Genomic DNA, 19,386 nt, shown 5'->3' on the forward strand with positions numbered 1-19,386 from the left:
CCAAAACGCTCCTTTTTCTGGCGCGACTTTCTTCTTTCCAGCGCGCTTATCTGCATGCCTTGTTGACACCACGCAGCGTTTTGTGCATGGTGCAGATTCGCGTTTGCAACCACCTGCTGGCATTCTTCCGCTAAACGGTGCAAAAGAAAAGTGCCTGATCTTAGGTTTGGCCAGACTGGGCAGCAAGAGAAGCCCTGCTGGTGGGTCCCGAAACAAGCCTCTTCAAAGATTTCGATTTCGGATTTTTCCCCAGCATATAAAGAGGTCGCGATCTGCCCAGACTGTTCCATTCTTCCCTCAGCACCAAGCCAAAACACGAGTTCCTATCTGCCGTCGCTCTCGTCTTTCTTGCTTGATAAACAGCCAATTCCCACATTCTTGCTCACCCACTATTTTCACCATGAAGTTCTCCCTCGCTTTGGTAGCTGCCTACGCTGCTTCCGTTTCTGCCAGAACCTTCTACGAAACAAACACCCACTACGTTACCGTTGACGCTGACGGTAAGCTTGTTGGCGGCAGTCAGGCTACTGCCGTTGCTGCTTCTGGCAACGACGACAACGACAACCAAGGCGACGACAATGACCAGGGCGATGCTGTCCTGATTGTCACCCAGGGTTTCATCAACACCAGTGGTTTCGGCTTTGACTCCTCCACCGAGGCTGCCACCTCCTCCGAGCCACCAGCCACCACCGTGACTCCACCATCCTCTCCTTCCTCGTCGAAGTCGTCCGCTTCTTCCTCCCCCAGTTCCGATGTTTCTGGTTTCGAGAAGGACATCTTGGATGCCCACAACTCTAGAAGATCCAAGCACTCTGCTCCAGCCTTGAGCTGGTCTGACGAGCTTGCCAGCTACGCCCAGAACATGGCCGACAAGTACACCTGCGGTTCTTCCTTGCAGCACTCTGGCGGCAAGTACGGTGAGAACTTGGCTGTTGGTTACGGCGGTGGTGAGGCCACTGTCAAGGCCTGGTACGACGAGGGTGAGGGCTACGACTACTCCAGTGCCACCACCTTCAACCACTTCACCCAGGTTATCTGGAAGAGCTCTACCGAGTTGGGTTGCGCCAAGAAGGACTGTAACGGCAGCCCTTACGTTGTGTGTGAGTACTCTCCAGCCGGTAACATGGTTGGCCTGGGTACGGAGAACCTTTCTTCAAACTAAATAGGGATGGATATAAAAGAATGAGATTTACGAGTTAATGAAAGTGTAGGCCATAGTCATTGAGTGTGTGTTTCTAGGCTGAAAAACGTGGGACACAATGGAATACTTTGAAGTGGGCAACTTCCGATAAGATTTGCCCCATGTTATTGCTCATTGTACCCCTGAAGCTTATCAGAAAATTTTGTGTTTACTTCCACATCGCATGGTAAATAAACAGATCCACATGTAGATCACCGAGGTACCCGAGGCATGGCTTCTCTAAACAGACCCCTCACTGGTCATCAAAGATTCCATAGAATGACAGAATGAACGTTTTATCAAATTTTCCCATGATTCTTTTATTTTTGTAATATCACGGTTTATTTCGTGAGTCAGCTCCAATGGAGTTTTACGATTACACAATATGGCTGGGTGCACCATCAAGGCCGATTTCGCAACCACTCGTCAAATCCACATAGCGCTTGAAAACAAGAGACAACATATAAAGCAGAAAATGCTTTTTAGCCTATTTTCAAGTATCCTCAATAAATAAGCCAAAATCCCATCGTCCCACTTTTCCATCCCGCTCCGTTTTGTCCGGTCTTGGCTTCGCAGATTGACTCATGTCAGATGAGATGACATCCGGGTCTCCACAGTACACCCCGAGTCCGACCGACACATTAATCCAGGGACATAAAGACACAGATAAATGCATGAATCCACAAGGAAAGTAGAATTGGAAAAAAAAAAAAGAGATGTGAAAAAGTCCATTGTTTACAAATATAAGGCTTTACGAATTCGTGACACGATTTGTGTATCTCACTGGTGCCCCTCATTCACCCAACAGGTTTCGCAGCCACAAACGGTTTTCTCATCCATGAGTCAACCAGCACTACAAACCACACAAGCAGATTGTAACAAAAATGACAAAATCAAAGTAAAAGTAGAGCCCAAATTTTCACAAAATTACATCAAAACCCCGTATTCAGGGACCCGGCCCGCTTCCGGCGTGGTTTGTGCAACCCGGTGCCTGCACACATAGGGGTCTTCTCCAACTCAGGACTATCACCAACTACATCGCCAACCCCATGAACAACGAGCTACCGGCTAAGCTCCCTCTGCAGTACCTGCTGCCGGTGGCGCTGCCTGGCCCGGCTGGAAATGACGTTTCTAGAGACCCCACTCCTGGTATAAAAGAAGAGGAGGAGGAAGAAATCGAAGCAGACTCCAAAGAACATAAGAAGAGAACGGCAAGAGCATGTATACGGTGCCGGTTCCGCCACACACGGTGTCCTGGCGGACAGCCATGCTCGAAGTGCCAGATGGCGAAAACAAAGTGTGAATACGTGGAGTACGAGAAGCGGTTGGTTGTGTCCAGAAAATACTTATACAAGCTTCAGGACGACATTGCACGGCTTAAGAAGGAGAACGCAGCGTTGAGAAACTCAGTGAAGGAGGCGCCTAGGAAGGTTTCTCCGACGTTATCTGAACCGTCGCTTTCTTCAACAGAACCAGGTACTAGTCAATTCGGAGGCCGCTTTGGATCCAATATACCACCCCAACCCCCACAGACTCAAGCTGAATTCCACGCTGCTACCAAGAACGAGCACGGAGGCCAGGAGGTCATCCATCCTTCTTTGGACAAGTACGGTCGCCTCATCCAATCACGAACGGGCGAAAAGGTCTACGTGGGTTCGTCCTCCATGACCCTTTTCGGGCTCGAGATCCAGAACATGGCTCCAACGTTCGAGCAATCCTCACTCCTTCACCCCAACTCACTCAACACGACGCCCGTGGACTCGCCCCAGAGCCAGTTCGTTTCTCAGAGCAGCTTCCAAGACACAGCTACCAGTGAAGTACGCAGACAGACCAAAATCCTCGAAAAGGAGGGCAACGCATACAACATCACGTTGGCCAAGACCAATACCCGCCCTGGTTTATCTGTCAATTTCACACTTCCGTCATATTCATATGCTATACTACTTGTTGACACATTTATCAGCTACAACGACGGCTGTTTCTACTTTTTCAACGAGGGCCTCGTCAAACGGTTTCTCATGAACTTGTACCTGGGTAACACCAGCGAGAATAAGAAGATCATCAAGAGAAACATGGCGCCCAGAGTCGGGCCTGCGGATGACGAAAACACCATCAAGAAGGATACCGACAACGAAACCATCTTAGAGACGATTTGGTTCTGCAAGATTCTTTTGATTTTTGCAGTGGGTGAAATGTACCTAGGCACGGACTCCGATCCACATCACGAGAGGTCGAAGCAAGAACGCATACACATGTTTGGTCAGAAGAAGAGCAAGAAGAAGGATTCCAACAAGCGTAACACGCTACCTGGTTCTGGCTTCTTCTACCAGGCATCTGAGCTTTTCACTGGTCTTTTTGCATCTGGAGCTATCGACAACATCACCAAAGATGGCGGTATCGAAGTCATACTTCTATACGCATTTTACCTCCAGGTCGCTGATTGCACCATTGCATCTTATTTCTACTTCGGCCTTGCCCTTCGGTCCACCTTAATTTTAGGATGGCACGTTGATGCGGATATGGAGAACTTGAACAGATTTGAACTCGAGCACAGGAGAAGAATCTGGTGGACGGTGTACATGTACGAGAGAATGCTCTCATCCAAGGCAGGTCTTCCTTTGAGTTTTGCCGACGACAGTGTGTCTACGGAATTGCCTTACGATTTCAAGATCGATCTTGATGATTTTCCACAGGATGAGAATGATGTTAGAGGTTACTACATCTTCCCTTCGGCAGAATACATCAACAACTGCGTCACCATCACACAAATTAATGCCATCATCTTGTCATCCCTTTACACCAAACAGCCCACAGCCAACATCTTACCAGTGGTTTCTGATTTGGTTCAGCGTCTATTCAATTGGAAGATGGCACTTCCGGATTTCCTTCAAGTTGACTTCTCTAAAGATGACGTGAAGATCAACCGTTTGATCGTGAATTTGATGACAGAATACTTCCAAGGTATGAATTTAGCCGTTCGTCCACTTCTATTCCATTTTGCTACCAAGAAGCTCCGAGAGCTCCAGGTACAAAACTTTTCGAACCGCTACGTCGACTTGACCAAGTATTCCAAGAACGTTCTCACACTTTTGAACGCATCTTTCCAGGCCTCTATCAACACCATCAAATCTATATGGGCACTCATGCCACAAAACATGGTGGCCCTTTTCGGGTGGATGGACCGTGAATATCTTTTCACTTCTGCATCCACTCTCATTCTATTCAATGCGTCTTTCGGAGTTCATGACGCTACCAGAGAGCATTTAGATCACGCTCTCACGCTCTTTACAAAGATGAAGAAGCTTGGTAACTACCCAGCGGCTCTCAGAAGAGCGCAACTCTTGAAGCTTATAAAGGTTCTCGATTTCAACGGCGTCATGCAAGACTTGATCTCCAAGCACGATGACGGTCAACCCCCTACAAATGGCGTAGAAGCCGCCAAGATGGATGTTGAAAGCAACGCCTTTGGTGATACCATGTCCTTCATCAACATTGGCAACGCAGCTGCTCTTCACAACAATCAGCTGAACCTCACGAAACCACAGCCCTTGTCGCAAGTCCCAGAGCCACTTCGAGCAAGTCTAGATTATCTCCAGTTCAATGGACCAAATCCATCGGCAGCGCAGGCCACGTCCCATAGACATACACCTACAATACCGGCCTCAGCGAACTTGACCACGGAAAGTGCCTTTGATTTCAAGGAGAATACTGGCAATGCTGGGTTCGGAGGAGGAGACGTCTACCCCAATGCCGATTTGGCTGGTATTGAGGGGTTGACATACGTTGATGAGGAGCAGAAGTTGTGGAATGAGATCACCAACGATGCCGTTTGGTTGCAAAGCCTGGGTGGACTTCAGGGAAATAAACCCGAGAGTTCCGTGGCTTTGAATGATGACTTCATGAACTCGCTACGCGAGGCTCGTCTTCACAAGGAGATGGAGAATGCCATGAATGGAAATTCGTCTTCCAACGGGTACGCTGGCGGGTACAGTGACATCATCAACCTGGAATTCCAAAGAGACCTATTCTAGCTGCCCTCGCCAAAGGGCCATTTGCATAAATACATTGTATGATATTACATTACTTGTACAAACGGGAAGCGTAGTTCCATATAAATACAGGTGCTTAGTAGAAGTCCATCAGGAACTCGTTGGCACCGCCATTTTGCTGCTGCTGTTGCTGCTGCTGTTGCAAAATCTGCTGAGGCAGGATCGACAGCATGTTCATGGGCATGTCGGGGTTTTCATTGAAGCCGCCGGCAAAGCCGCCGTTACCAGGTCCGCCCGGACCACCTGGACCGTTGGGAGCGTTTGGGTTGTTGTTGAATGCATGGAAATCGTCCTTTGGTGGGCCCATAAACAGGTTCTGTGGCATGTTCATGGGTTTCTGCGGCTGGTCCGGCTTTTGGGCCCGAGCCCTGTTCATGTCCGAGTTTGGTGGCACTGCAAACTGATCGTATGGGCTCTGCTGAGGCATGGGACCACCCTGAAGGGGTCCCTGCTGATTTTGTGGGGGTTGCTGGACCATTCCAGGCCGCTGCATTCCCTGATCTGTTTGATTTGCTGCAATTTGGCCTTCAAGAACTGCAACGCCTCGGGATAAAGGTCCTGAAGCCGCTTATATAGCTGGCGCAATTCGGGTAGTTCTGCTGGTGCCAGAAGGATCACGGGGAACTGCAATCTGTTGGGCTGCTGTGCAGCAGCCTTATTATGATACGTGTCGTTGATGTATGACAAGACAGATAGGTTGCACTGGAGTCTTTTGTTCAAGTTCAGGTATTGTTCCAAAACCTGCTGTCTACCTTGAGGAGCCAACAGCTGAAGCGCCGGCGGGTTGCTCAAGAAAGACACGTACATCTGGTACGCTTTTTTTATAAGATGGGTATTGATAAGGAGGAGCACGGTGGCCCTGTCCTTGTCGATGTCGATTTGTCTTCTAGACATAAGGAGTAATGTTTACTGAGAAATTCGCGAGCATGCGTTGTAGTAGTACCGAGTCCGGGTCCCAGATGAACGGCACAGCCGTTCTGTTGGAGAGGAAGTAAATTGGAGAATTTTTACTATCACGTTATTTGTGCCGAAGAGAAGGTGAAGATTTTTTATTTTTTGTTTTGCCGAGGTGCTGGTTGGTCTGTTGATGGACGGCTGACTTTCGCAGCCACTGCCGCATGCGGCGAAGGGTGCAATGAGGTGGATAGAGGTGGGGGTTTTGGGGGTTTCCATGATATAGTTACTGAATTAAAGGGTTCATCTGCTTCTTCGTTTTTGGTGAAAATTTCTCGAGGTGGGGATGTGGGGAACCGACTGGGACTGGACCACATGTCGCATGGTATGCAATGTGCTTACTGACGATCGACCAGTACATGTTTTTCAGGGAATAGAGAAGAAGCAGAAACCGTATTTTTTTTCTTTATCATCTATAAGCCATAGGTCACCGAGGAATATCACTTGGAATGGAGGTTGAGAATAGATGGGGTTCTGTTATCCTAAGAGAGCATGTATTGAGCATGCACGGACCAAGTCTCTAATGAACTTCGATTAGAATCACCAACGTTTTCAAAAATATCAAGAGAATTCAATTATTGGAATGGGATACCGTTATATACCAAGTTCTCGAGCTCAACAGTTCCCTACTCCTCCGACTTCTCTTGCACTCTGTCAACCCCAGTACTACTCTCGCTTCTATCTACAAAACCACTCATCGTAACACTCTATTATCTAATCACAACTTCGAGACCAACTCAGGCACGGCCTCGTTGAGGTCGCCCACCAATCCAATGTCTGCAACATTGAAAATTGGGGCCTCAGGGTCCTTGTTAATGGCAACCACCGTCTTGGAGTCCTTCATACCAGCAAGATGCTGGATGGCACCAGAAACACCGACAGCAACGTATAACTCGGGAGCAACAATCTTACCGGTCTGACCAACCTGCAAGGAGTTGTCACAGTAGCCAGCGTCCACGGCAGCTCTGGAGGCACCAATGGCAGCATTGAGCTTCTCGGCCAATGGGTTCATGATGGAGTCGAAGGTCTCCTTGTTCTTGAGACCACGGCCACCGGAAACGACTCTGGAGGCCGAGCCGAGCTCTGGTCTCTCGGACTTCACGAGGTCCTCACCAACAAACTCAGTTCTGTTTCCAGACTCCACGGCTTCAGAAACATCCTCAATGGAAGCACTGCCAGAGAGTTCGGCCTGAGGGAAAGCAGACGCTCTCACCGATGCAAGCACGACATTGTCCTTGGACTTGACGGTAGCCAAAGCGTTACCAGCGTAGATTGGTCTCACGAAAGTGTCCTCGGAAACGACCTTGGTAATATCAGAAACAGGCTGAACGTCAAGCAAAGCACCCAAACGAGGCAAAAACGACTTGCCCACTGCAGAAGCAGGGGTGACAAAGTGGGTGTAGCTGTTTTTCGACACGAGCTCCTTAAGCAAAGGAGCCACCTCCTCCGCAAGGTAGTGGTCGTATTTGGCGTCTTTGGCGACGAGCAACTTGGCCAAACCGTCGATCTTGGCGGCACTTTCAGCACCTTTTTCGCCCTCTGGACCAAGCACAATACCCAGAATGGGTTTTCCAATGGCCTTAGCAGCGCTGATGGCAGACAAAGAAGCCGCCAGGACCTTGCCGTTGGCGACCTCAATGAACGCAAGGGTATCTTTTCTTGCCAAAGTGGAAGAGAAAAGTCTTCTGGCGGCGATTGAACGCAACATGTTGGGTTTGGTTCAGTGGTTGTTGAAGATTCTGAGGGTATGATTCATGCAGTCGAGCCCGGGTGGTGGTACCGGGTGGTTGGTGTAAATAAGCAGGTGGGGTCAGTTTTGGGGCTTGTGGGATTGGTTTTTTGATTCTATTTGGGTTATGGTAATTATGGAGTTGGTGATTTACGATGGAGGTGTGGTTGTGGATTTGATCGTCAGGGCCGGTTTCGGAGCTGAGAGCGTTATCTGGAAGCGGTGAGCCAGACACGAGAAAGTACACGATAAGTGCGTGAAATATTGGGTTTTTTGATTGTTTTCGGTTGAGTGAGCTTCAAAAGTGATTTGACGGTCTTTTGGTTAAATTGTGTGTGTTGGGGTGATTTGGTGTGCTATGGCTGCAAACCCGGCGCTGATAGAGCCAATATCGGCGACTCTGAGATAGCACAAAACCAGCAGGTACTACTATCACTTTAAGGGATATGAAACGAGAGAGATGTAATATTTGGTAGCCCACTTTTGACTGTTCAGCATATATGAAGCATGTCTGTCGGTTCATGTAGCCTGAAGCTCTAACAACCCTCCCTAAATAGATAGCTTCAATTGAACGGATTTCCGTGTGTCGTTGTTGTACATTCAAAAAGACCAATTCCGCCATACTCCAAAATGTATCCCTTTGAGTGAAGCTTGATTAGAGTACTCCTCGTTACATCCTCGAAGTGTGGCTTTTACCATACATTGCAGTCGAGGCAACTCCTTACGACCCCAAAGGCGAATTCAACCTCCTTGCGGCCCTTGAAAGTGTCAATAGAGCCTAGATCTCCAAGAGACAAATGCTTAATAACTGCTGATCTTTAATACCCCCAGGCGGTCTAGGCTGTACATACTGCGCATGGATTTTGCAACCACCTGAAGAAGCCCCATCCTCTTGGTTAATCGAACGAAGACAAATAAAGAAGAGATGACGTTACACTTCCCAATAATATGTCGAAATCCTCTTGTATATCGCTTCCTTCACCTACCCCACCAGCTGTCTGGGATGACCATTTCTCGGGACCTGATTGGACGGTGCCCCACCTTCAACCACCAGAACACAAATAAACGTCTTCTTCTTTATTTTACTCAAGCGTTTAGATTTATATTCTCCCACCCTGTTGTAGTCTCTCCCCCTCCAGCAAGCTGTCAATGTCAGCCTCGTGCGGCTACACTGTCAAGGCACCAACCGACCTCTCAACTAACCAAAACAAAAACCACTCTCCACTCTGATAAAATAACCTCTAGAACGCCCAATTATTACTCCACTTGCAAATAATAAACCTTATTTTCTGAGAATGTGTCGCAACCGTGATGCATGATAATGCGACTAGCACGCATTGTGGTCGAACTAGATCTCTTTATCAACACCTCCTACTACACCATGAAGAGCCCAACGCCGAGGGGCCGTGGACAGTTCAAGGATAAACCTGACGAGCGTATTGCTTCTCCAAGTGCTCGTCTTGTATCTGGACGAAGGGTCAACAGAGAAAAGGAGCCCTTGTTAAGGCAGTCAGATACCGACCATGGGAGCAGCTCGTCCCACTTGAGGCCTTCCAGAAGACCTATAGACGCAGAGCTTCTCAGTTTGAGATCTCATCCTGGCGAAATGGCGCTGCCAATGGAACATTCGTTTAGTATAGACGTGCCTAAACGTGGAGATCGAACCCTACGGCACCAAGGCTCCCTGATCTCAGAGTACACCCCTGCTCTAAGACACAACCAGCCTAAATTCTCGGTGTTGCTTCCATACTATCTTCCTATTTTGTCGTGGGTCCATCAGTACTCGTTTTCCCATCTTGTGGGTGACCTTATTGGTGGTATCTCTTTGGCACTGTTCCAGATCCCACTAGCAATCTCCTACTCGATCTCGTTGGCCAAGCTGCCCATCACATGCGGGTTGTACTCCTTGGGAATCTCGCCCTTGATCTACTGTATCTTTGGGTCCGTGCCGCAAATGATCGTGGGTCCCGAGGCACCCATATCGTTGATTGTGGGGCAGGCAGTGGAGCCGCTTTTGCACCATGCCAAGAAGAAGAACATTGACCCTGTCATCTACATTTGTGCAATCACGCTTGTCAGTGGAGCCACGTTGCTCGGATTCGGAATCGCCAGGTTCGGTTTCCTAGACAACGTGCTCAATGAGAGTCTCCTCAAGGGCTTTATTTGTGGTGTGGGTATTGTTATGGTGATCAACTCCTCCATCTCAATGCTTGGCCTCAATGGCATCATGGACGATGTTATCAGGGACCTGGACGACATGGACATCCACTCACCTTTTGACAAGGTGCGTTTCTTGATGTACCATTTCAAAGAGTCTCACGCCTTGACAATGAAAGTGAGCTTTGTGGCCTTCTTTGTCGTTATGGCGATTCGAATTTTCAAGTCGAGGGCTTCTAACTCGTCCAACGCTAGGTGGAGACTCGCCATCTACATACCAGAGATTTTGATTGTGGTGGTCGTTTCCACTTTATTGTGCTTCAAGTTCAGGTGGAACCACATGGGCCTTGAAATTGTGGGTACCATCGAGGATGTGCCCGACAGTTTGCACATCTACCACCCCTTCTCGGCGCAGATGTGGCCCCTTATTCGCCAGCTCAGCTCCTCTGGTTTTACATGTGCCATGCTCGGGTTCTTTGAATCGACAACCGCATCGAAATCGTTGGGCTCCCGCTATGATTTGCCAATTTCCTCAAATCGTGAGCTCGTGGCTTTAGGTGCAATCAACATTGCTGGTTCCTTCATGGGTGCTTTGCCTGCCTTTGGTGGTTATGGCAGATCTAAAGTGAATGCTATTTCAGCCAAAACCACGGTATCTGGTGCTATAATGGGTGTCATATCTTTAGTCACTTTGCATTCTGTGCTTGAGTATTTGCACTACATCCCCAAGAGCACCTTGAGTGTAATTACGGCTGTAATCGGTATCTCGCTTATCACCGAGGTGCCCAAGGAGCTTTACTTTCACTGGATCAGTAAGGGCTATGATGAACTCATCACTTTCTTCATCACCGTATTGACCACTTTATTTTTCTCGATGGAGGCAGGCATTGCCGTCGGTTTGGTGTACTCTTTGCTTCGGGTAATTCGCAACTCAGCTGAATCCAGAATTCAGATTTTGGGACGTGTACCTGGAACCAACACTTTCCTTGACGCTGACCTTCATCTGGAATCTTACGATGAGGGAATCGAGGAGTATAACACTTCCAAGGGTGACGACACATCGTTGGCTATTCCGCAGCTCAACCTTTTCACGGACAATTTGCGGCCTCTTAATTTGCAAGCTCTTGAGGAGATTGAAGGCTGCTTAATTATCAGAATTCCAGAGCCTTTGACATTCACAAATGCCAGTGACCTTCGTGCCCGTCTTAAACGCGTGGAGATGTATGGTTCTGTTAAAGCACATCCTGCTCTGAAAAGAAGCAGAGACCTGTCCATGACCAAGTACATGATCTTCGACCTTGAAGATATGATCTACTTGGACTCCTCTGCGGCTAACATTCTCAAGACCTGGCTTGTTGCCCATCAGAAGCAGGGAATTCGGTCTTTCTTCGTGAGAGTGACTAAAACACCCAAGTTGAGAAAGAGACTTAAGGACACAGGCATCAAGGATATTTTAGAGCAAGACCTTGACTCTATGAGGTACAGAGAAGTGCAGCACCACAGCTTGTCTCTGCCACATCAGAGCCTCGATATGAACATTGACAACTTGTCTTTCAGCGAGTCTGAAGACGAGATACGTGCGTCTACGGAGAAGCCAGGATCACCATACTTCGATCATATTCGGTCAGCATTAAAGCTCATTGATTCTTATGAACAATTAGAACTTTCGAGCTTCAATGAAGATGTTTAGCTGCCTGTAGCGGAGTTGGCTGCAAAACGCACACGTGATGAAGTGTTGATTTTCCTATACATCCGCCAGTGGAGCGCGTTTAGACATCACCACCAGTATTTATTCATAATGACAGAAAACGCCAGTCAGCAACAGCTCGACATCAAAGATGAATATGAGCTTTGGAGGAAGAACTGTAAATACATGTATGAGTTCATCAATGAGACTGCTCTTACGTGGCCATCCCTCACTGTCCAATGGTTACCTACTCTGGAAACAACCGACGTGATAAACGCCAAATTGCTTCTTGGAACCCATACATCTGGAGAAGCCCAGGACCACTTGAAAGTTGCATCAACTCAATTGCCAATCAAGGGCTCCGAAAAGAAGATCTCATCAAAGATCAAAATCACACAAAAGGTGGAATGTTCCAGTGAGGTGAACAGAGCACGTTACAAGCCCCAGAACCCTGAAATTATCGCCACTATCAATGGAAGTGGTGAGCTTGACTTCTACGACTTGAGCAAGAATGAAAAATTCGGTCATGTGGCTCCTCACACGGAAAACGGTTACGGCTTGTCTTGGAACAGCTTTAAAGACGGCTATTTGCTTTCCTCGGCCGACGATCACACAGTCGCCTTGACCAATGTGTCTGATATTGAAAATAACGGTGGCCTTGTGCACAAGTTCCTGAACCATAAAGATATTGTGAATGATGTCAAATGGCACCATTTTGACGAAAACCTCTTTGGATCTGTCTCAGACGACAAGCAGTTGCTACTATTCGACATTCGTACGCCTGAGAAGCCAGTGCAGACATTCTACAACGAAGACTCCAAGGGTATCAACTCGCTTTCGTTCTCGCCATTTTCTCGCAATCTCCTCGCCCTAGGCAACACCAACTCCAATATCAATCTTTTGGATTTGAGAAATCTTTCATCCACCCCACTTCACACCATGATGGGCCACGGAGATGCTATCACATGTCTCGAATTCTCGCCACACAAGGACGGAATCATTGCCTCGGGATCCCAGGACAGAAGAGTGATTCTCTGGGATTTGGCCAAAATCGGCGAGGAACAGACCCAGGAGGATGCCGAGGACGGATGCCCTGAAATTTTCATGATGCATGCTGGTCACACCGGTGGTGTCACGGATCTCAGCTGGTGTCCATTCGACGACTGGACGCTTGCCTCAGTGGCAGATGACAATATCGTTCATTTGTGGGAGGTGAGTCTGTCTTTGATCAAGGACACTCCAGCTGCTCCAAAGGACAGTGAATTGGAGTAATCTTTTGAATCCTTGACTTTTCGCCCGTGGCTGCAAATGACTGCAAGTGGTCATGGTCTAAGAAAGCTCTAGTTGCGCGTCAGTTCAAGGCCAAGCCAGACTTTGAAGGCTTTCTACGGCTAATGCTTCATTGAGATGTGAAGCAATTTCGTGGAGCGTCTTTGGTCCAGACATTATCTGCTGCAACGGCTAGTATAAGCCTTGTGTGGCTCGACCTAGCACCCACCCTATACCCGTCTTCCATTCCGATGGAAATTCTTATCCCCTATCAATGGAAGATCAAATAACACATACCAGAACCTCTACACTATACTTTTAAACCCAACCCATGGAAAGTCCCTTATCTCTCTTGTTGGCGGTTGCGGCCCAGAGACATACTAATTTTCAGCCTCGCACTACCCATAATAGATCTCAGACCTCGTCAAGTCACAGTTTGCCTCTACAAAGCCTGCCTTGATACACCCCACAAGCCAGCCAGTATGTCCGACTTCCCTCCGAATTTGTCCATTCGTCCGTTGACGGTGGAGGACCTTGACCAATGTGTCCAGCTTGAGAACAAGGGATTTCCCGAGGACGAAAAAGCCTCCAGAGACATGTTGCAGTATAGACTAATTGCTTGCCCGGAACTATGTTCCGGGTTGTTTATCCGTGAATACGGCGTCAAATATAACGCCATCAACTTGCCAGAGGTGGCGGAGAAGTTGAATGCTGAAGGTGCATCCTCGAAAGAGTTGGATGGTTCAGTTCAGCCCAACAACAAGGAGAGCAGCGATGGCGACCAGGAGAACGAGGACTTCCCAAGCTTACCTGTGAAGCTGTCTGTGGTGAAGGAGGTTTTGATTGGCCACATCACCGCCACCAAGACTCCAACCGAGAAGTTGACCAAGGCCGCCATGGAGTTGCCTAGTGACCTGAAGAAGGACGCAGGTCACGTAGAGTATGCCAGAAGCATTGCTATCCACGGCTTGGTGATCGACCCCGAGTGGAGAGGAAAGAACTTGGGCACCTTGTTGATGCATGACTACATCCAGAAGTTGTCGAACCAGGACTTGGGCAGCAAGGTGATCCTCGTGGCCCACAAGGAGTTGATTCCCTTCTACGAGAAGATTGGCTTTGAGTTGCACGGTGCCAGCGACATCAAGCACGGTTCCGAGACGTGGTACGACTTGTCGATTGACTTGGTGCCTCAGGAGGAGGAGTAGTAGCCTGGCGGGGCCTCCAACATGATTGACGATTCGCTCAACCTGCCAGCTAGACGTCTATTAGCCCAGAAGTTGGCTGGCTTTAGACCGTGTATTACCACCCACCACTATGTAGTGCGCGCAGAGATCTTAAGTATAATACATCTACGACTATATGTTCCAAGTACCTGGCCCAATAAAGGCCCTTTTCGATACGTTCCCGCTAAAAACGTATCCTCCGATTTACAGCGAGCCCAGTGATGAGGGTTTTGTGTATTTTGGTGTGAAGGACTCGTCCAAAGACACAGACTCCAAGTTCACCTTGGGAGTACATGGACTCGCCCACATAGAAGGAAAAACACTTCCGACGGACCCCTTTTCACTTGCTGACTGTTTGATTCTTTGTCACCGTCATGGTCTTACTTTACCCAAAAACAAGGAGAAGTCTCCGTACAGCATGGTGGCCTTTTCGTATGAGGCCTCACCTACTAACGAATTGCCTATATTGGTGGAACAGACAAAAGACACCGCTACTGTTATCAAGACGAACGAAATTCAGGACTCTATAAGAAATAAGAATTTTGGAAACAGTATAATTGAGCTCCTTGTGAATCTGTTTCTTGACGATCTCAGCGACTTGTGGATACTCATACTTCTATCGGATGTGGCTGGTTCGCAGACGGCGAAGCTCAACAAGGTGTTTGATTTTTTGAAAACGGGCGATAATGCTTATATCGAGAGCCTCTTGACTGCAAGACTTTTAAATGCCATTCCTGAGTGGAGCTCCTTCAAGGCTAAATACCCGCTGATCTTCCATAGAAACAGAGTGCACGCTGCTCTTCGAAGCAAGGATATTGGCGACGGTTATTACGGTTCCAATGCCACTGCCTTGCAGAAATTGCTTTTCGAAAAAATGTCTCAGTTTGAGAGAAATCTCCCGTTGATTTGGAATTACATTAAGGAGAATGAGGCGTCTGACGCTTTCACAGTTTTGGAGCTCAAGACTGCTGCATTTGTTTTCGTCATTGATGAATTCTTCAGCGAGGGCACCCATATTGGCCTAATGATCAAAAAGGGCGCTTATTCTCAAATTGTCAAAGAAAGCCGGGCAATCGTGCTCGACAGGTTCGCTTAACGGCCTACAGCATTTTCATGATACATGTATATAGATGACTACTGAATGGCAAGAGAGTTGACGTTGCTCGTCAACAACAGCGTGACATTCTCCTCGATTACCTTCTCTGACGTCTCGGCCAAATGCTTCTTTGGGTCTTGTTTGCCGACGTAACGAGTCTTTAGCTGCTCTTCCAGCAACTCCTTCTCCTCGGCGACCCTCTCGTTGTATAGCTTGGCGATCTTGACTAAGCTCTGGATATTCTCTAGGTTTTCGTGGTCAGCGTGGTTGTAGTCGGCCATCTCTAAGCCGCTCTGCCACAGCTTCTTGTGTAAGTTCATGAGCATGTTGGTTTCGTACAGCGTCTTGTGGTAGTCGATGTTTAACGAGTAGTAGTGCCTGTTCAAGCCGTGGATGAGCGCCTGGATCGAAGGCTTGTTCAAGTGACCGACGTTCGATGTCGATTGACGAGGTTCCTGGCCTCTCATCAAGGTGGTGGCGTCGATCGTACGGAATGCGTCAATCACCACCTTACCCTTGACCGACTGGATAGGGTCCACCACAACGGCAACGGCTCTCTTGTTCAACTGCTCAAAACTCTGCTGTGTGTTCACATCGACCGACGAAAGCCAGCATCCAAAACCAGGATGCGAGTGGTACCATCCCACCACCATCTGGTCTCTACCAGTCTGTCTCAACATATCCATCATTTTGGTTTGGAAAACATCGTCAACGGCCTCCACAGACACACCAGTTCCCGACTGGGGCATGGCGAAAACATCAATCACATGGATCGTGAAGTCGTCCACGAACTCACCGAGCATCAAGCCCATCACTTCCATGGGGACACCAGCACGGCCGTGTTTAAGCATTTTCAACAACGCCAACGACGAAATGTACACTGTTTCAGCATTGTCTATAGCCGGAGCGTCGTTCATAGCGGCTCCGCCTTGTACAAGGCCATTGCTGCCTCCGAGCAATCTCTGTAATCTTTCCATGGTGTGGTTGGTGTTGGACTATGGTTGTTCGCATTGATAGTGGCAAGCCGGTGTATGCACTACAGGTGGTGGAAGGCCATTCTGATTTGGATAGGACGATAGTTGCATTTGTGGATTCGGAGGTAGAGGGGGAAGTGGAAATATTTTTAGAAGTTTTGACTTTTTATTCAAGGTGGAAGTGGTGTTGGATTGGATTCATGGTGCTACTCACCTGCTCTATAGGGTTCGAGAATGTCGGGTTTGGATCAAATGTTCCAGCATATATTGGTCAAAATATAGCTAAAGACTTTCAAAATACAGTTTCTAGAAAAATTTCCTGAAACTAGGGTTCTCGGCGATATTTGTGTTTTGAAAGTATTTCGTCAATGCTCTCATATAGTGGGAATCACTTACTAGTTGTGCGCAACTACATAGAGATTTGTAGACCACCGAGTGAATTGATCGCTTTTTCTGAACCTAAATCGACCAAGCTGAATTCCTATTCAATGAAGTTCTTTTCATTAGAAGAATGTTGTAAGGAGCCACGCATTTAGAATATAATTGGAAACTTTCAAACCATGTTGCACCCAAAGGTCCAGGGTATTCAAATGGCTGCAAACATAGCAGAGTACACCAATATTCTGAAATAACGCATTTCTTTTAGAAACTGTGGCCATCTTTTGCTACTGTGAAGAGCCAAAATTAGAGTCACTTATCATCCAACTCGCTAAAAGCCAAAAATCAACGAAATATCCTACAGATCGATTCCGTACCAATCCACCACCACTACCAACACACCACCCATACAACCAAATGCTCCAAAATCCCAAAACCTCAACGTCCCCCAGCTCAAGGACTCTCCAAAAATTTCCATCCAAAGCTGCCCAAGCAAATCCCAACACCCATCGGCTAGATGCTGCCCAGTCCGTGCTTTTCTTGATCCATGGTGCCGTACAGAACAATGCCAACACCCCGTCTTACCCAGCCGTCCCAGCTTCCCCTTTCAAGAAGAAGCCTTCCGCCAGTAACCAATCAAAAACATATCTTTTAAAAAAAAAATCTTAATCACCCATAGATTCAACCAGCACTCCCCAACACCATCACCACCTTCAGGCTCTGCGCAGATGTTTGCAGCCACTAGTGCACCGAACGCACCTGCCCCTGCCAACCGTTATCCGGCAATAGCCGTCTATTCAAACGGCCCCACAAATCACCCTTTTTTCTCTCGTTTCCCCCCCACACGCCAAAGTGCCTCATTGTGCCGTGCACAAGAAAAGTGCCGTGGCAGATGCTGCCTATATAGCGCCAGTGCGGCACCTTTTCTCCATCTTCAACCATGAGCACCGAAGGACCTTCTTCCCTAGTGGGCCACAAGTACCCGGCCCGTGAGCACAATGCCCGTGTTTTGGGTCATTTCAAACAGAAAAAGCAGTTGAAGCTGGCCGACAAGTTGGCGTTTTTCATGAGTGGAGAGGACCTTGAGCTCTGGCAGTACTGTGATCAGACAAAGCCGATCCGCCAGAACCGTTATTTCTTCTACTTGCTGGGAGTGGAGATTCCCGGAAGCCACGTTTTGTACGATGCCGCCAACGACAAGTTGACGTTGTTCTTGCCCGACATTGACTACGACGATGTCATGTGGTCGGGCTTGCCTTTACTGCCTGAGGATGCCTTGAAGAAGTTCGATGTGGACGAGGTCAAGTACGCCTCGGAACTTGAGAAAGTCGTTGGTTCGCTCGAGGGCTACACGATCCACACCACCGACCACAACAAGTGGAACGCCAAGGTGCTGCTGTTCTTGACCGAGAAGGACCCTGACTTTTTCCACGCATTGGACGAGTCCAGACTCATCAAGGACTGGTACGAGCTCGAGTTGATGAGACACGCGTCGAAGATCACCGACAAGTGCCACTTGGCTGTCATGTCGGCCACTCCAATTGAGACCAACGAGACCCACATCCACGCTGAGTTCATGTACCATGCTCTCAGACAAGGCTCCAAGTACCAGCTGTACGACCCCATCTGCTGCTCTGGACCTAACTGCTCCACGTTGCACTACGTGAAGAACGATGACGAAATCGAAAACAAGAGATCGGTGCTCATAGACGCCGGTGCCGAGTGGAGCTGCTACGCTTCCGATGTCACCAGATGCTTCCCCATCAACGGCGACTGGACCGAGGAGCACCTCACCATCTACAACCTTGTTTTGGACATGCAGCGCCAGACAATGGCCATGATCAAGCCCGGTGCCCGCTGGGACGATATCCACTTGAAGGCCCACAGAGTCATGATCAAGGAGTTCATCCGTTTGGGTATCATCAAGGACTACCCCGAGGAGGAGATTTTCGACTCGAGCATCTCAGCCCGTTTCTTCCCCCACGGTCTCGGCCACGTTTTGGGTATGGACACCCACGATGTCGGAGGACGTCCTAACTACGACGATCCAGACCCCAAGTTGAGATACTTGCGTTTGCGTCGTACACTCAAGGAAGGTATGGTGCTTACAGACGAGCCCGGTGTGTACTTCTCGCCATTCTTGTTGAAGGATGTGCTTGAAGACCCCGAGAAGGTCAAGTACATCAACAAGGATGTGCTCGATAAGTACTGGTCCATTGGCGGAGTCCGTATCGAGGACGACTTGCTTATCACCAAGGACGGTTTCGAAAACTTCACCAAGATCACCTCCGACCCTCACGAGATTTCCAAGATCGTCAAGGAGAGCAGCGCTCAAGGCAAGGACAGGTTCCACAATGTGGTGTAGCGGCGGTGTCGCATGTGTATAGTAAGAGTCCCTTGCTTGGCATTTTGTAGTGGAAGATGGATGAGGAGTTTAAGGAGTTTGGCTTTCGCTTGGTGTTTTGTGATTACGTGTATTCTCGAGAGCGATATAAATGGTTGCAAATCGCATATAATGTATTTCCATGGACATCAACACGTTAATGCCGAAAAGCTCAATCGTAAGTTCTCGTTCAATTTGAACAGCCGATTAGCAAATCAAAGAATTTTTCCGTTTATCTCTAATGATTCAGGATCTCGTCGTAATCTAGAAGATCTAGTGTCTCACTTGGTGCACTAGTCAGCCACTC

General features: G+C 48.3%; 10 protein-coding genes across 10 annotated transcripts; 7 read left to right on the top strand and 3 right to left on the bottom strand.

Moving 5' to 3' along the window:
* Positions 1–400: 400 nt before the first annotated feature.
* C7M61_002024 (CAP domain-containing protein) lies at positions 401–1,162 on the top strand (the record flags this gene model as incomplete). Its single annotated transcript, XM_024857414.1, has 1 exon — positions 401–1,162. The coding sequence occupies one exon, from the start codon at positions 401–403 to the stop codon at positions 1,160–1,162; it is 762 nt and encodes a 253-aa protein (XP_024714550.1).
* Positions 1,163–2,229: 1,067 nt separating this feature from the next.
* On the top strand, positions 2,230–5,211 carry PUT3 (Put3p; the record flags this gene model as incomplete). The annotated part of the gene is made up of 1 exon (XM_024857415.1): positions 2,230–5,211. One exon carries the CDS (start codon positions 2,230–2,232, stop codon positions 5,209–5,211), a length of 2,982 nt encoding a protein of 993 aa, XP_024714551.1.
* Positions 5,212–5,305: 94 nt separating this feature from the next.
* On the bottom strand, positions 5,306–6,123 carry C7M61_002026 (uncharacterized protein; the record flags this gene model as incomplete). The annotated part of the gene is made up of 2 exons (XM_024857416.1): positions 5,306–5,642; positions 5,705–6,123. 2 exons carry the CDS (start codon positions 6,121–6,123, stop codon positions 5,306–5,308), a joined length of 756 nt encoding a protein of 251 aa, XP_024714552.1.
* Positions 6,124–6,901: 778 nt separating this feature from the next.
* On the bottom strand, positions 6,902–7,891 carry C7M61_002027 (uncharacterized protein; the record flags this gene model as incomplete). The annotated part of the gene is made up of 1 exon (XM_024857417.1): positions 6,902–7,891. One exon carries the CDS (start codon positions 7,889–7,891, stop codon positions 6,902–6,904), a length of 990 nt encoding a protein of 329 aa, XP_024714553.1.
* Positions 7,892–9,293: 1,402 nt separating this feature from the next.
* On the top strand, positions 9,294–11,759 carry C7M61_002028 (uncharacterized protein; the record flags this gene model as incomplete). The annotated part of the gene is made up of 1 exon (XM_024857418.1): positions 9,294–11,759. One exon carries the CDS (start codon positions 9,294–9,296, stop codon positions 11,757–11,759), a length of 2,466 nt encoding a protein of 821 aa, XP_024714554.1.
* Positions 11,760–11,867: 108 nt separating this feature from the next.
* On the top strand, positions 11,868–13,028 carry HAT2 (Hat2p; the record flags this gene model as incomplete). Its single annotated transcript, XM_024857419.1, has 1 exon — positions 11,868–13,028. One exon carries the CDS (start codon positions 11,868–11,870, stop codon positions 13,026–13,028), a length of 1,161 nt encoding a protein of 386 aa, XP_024714555.1.
* Positions 13,029–13,507: 479 nt separating this feature from the next.
* C7M61_002030 (polyamine acetyltransferase) lies at positions 13,508–14,230 on the top strand (the record flags this gene model as incomplete). The annotated part of the gene is made up of 1 exon (XM_024857420.1): positions 13,508–14,230. The coding sequence occupies one exon, from the start codon at positions 13,508–13,510 to the stop codon at positions 14,228–14,230; it is 723 nt and encodes a 240-aa protein (XP_024714556.1).
* A 154-nt stretch (positions 14,231–14,384) lies between these two features.
* On the top strand, positions 14,385–15,344 carry SAM35 (SAM complex subunit; the record flags this gene model as incomplete). The annotated part of the gene is made up of 1 exon (XM_024857421.1): positions 14,385–15,344. The coding sequence occupies one exon, from the start codon at positions 14,385–14,387 to the stop codon at positions 15,342–15,344; it is 960 nt and encodes a 319-aa protein (XP_024714557.1).
* A 38-nt stretch (positions 15,345–15,382) lies between these two features.
* Positions 15,383–16,321, bottom strand: C7M61_002032 (proteasome regulatory particle lid subunit; the record flags this gene model as incomplete). The annotated part of the gene is made up of 1 exon (XM_024857422.1): positions 15,383–16,321. The coding sequence occupies one exon, from the start codon at positions 16,319–16,321 to the stop codon at positions 15,383–15,385; it is 939 nt and encodes a 312-aa protein (XP_024714558.1).
* A 1,315-nt stretch (positions 16,322–17,636) lies between these two features.
* Positions 17,637–19,061, top strand: C7M61_002033 (putative Xaa-Pro dipeptidase; the record flags this gene model as incomplete). Its single annotated transcript, XM_024857423.1, has 1 exon — positions 17,637–19,061. The coding sequence occupies one exon, from the start codon at positions 17,637–17,639 to the stop codon at positions 19,059–19,061; it is 1,425 nt and encodes a 474-aa protein (XP_024714559.1).
* Positions 19,062–19,386: the final 325 nt, after the last annotated feature.

The sequence above is a fragment of the Candidozyma pseudohaemuli genome, assembly GCF_003013735.1.
Source record: "Candidozyma pseudohaemuli strain B12108 chromosome Unknown scaffold00003, whole genome shotgun sequence".
In the NCBI taxonomy this organism is placed as follows: Eukaryota; Fungi; Ascomycota; class Pichiomycetes; order Serinales; family Metschnikowiaceae; genus Candidozyma; species Candidozyma pseudohaemuli.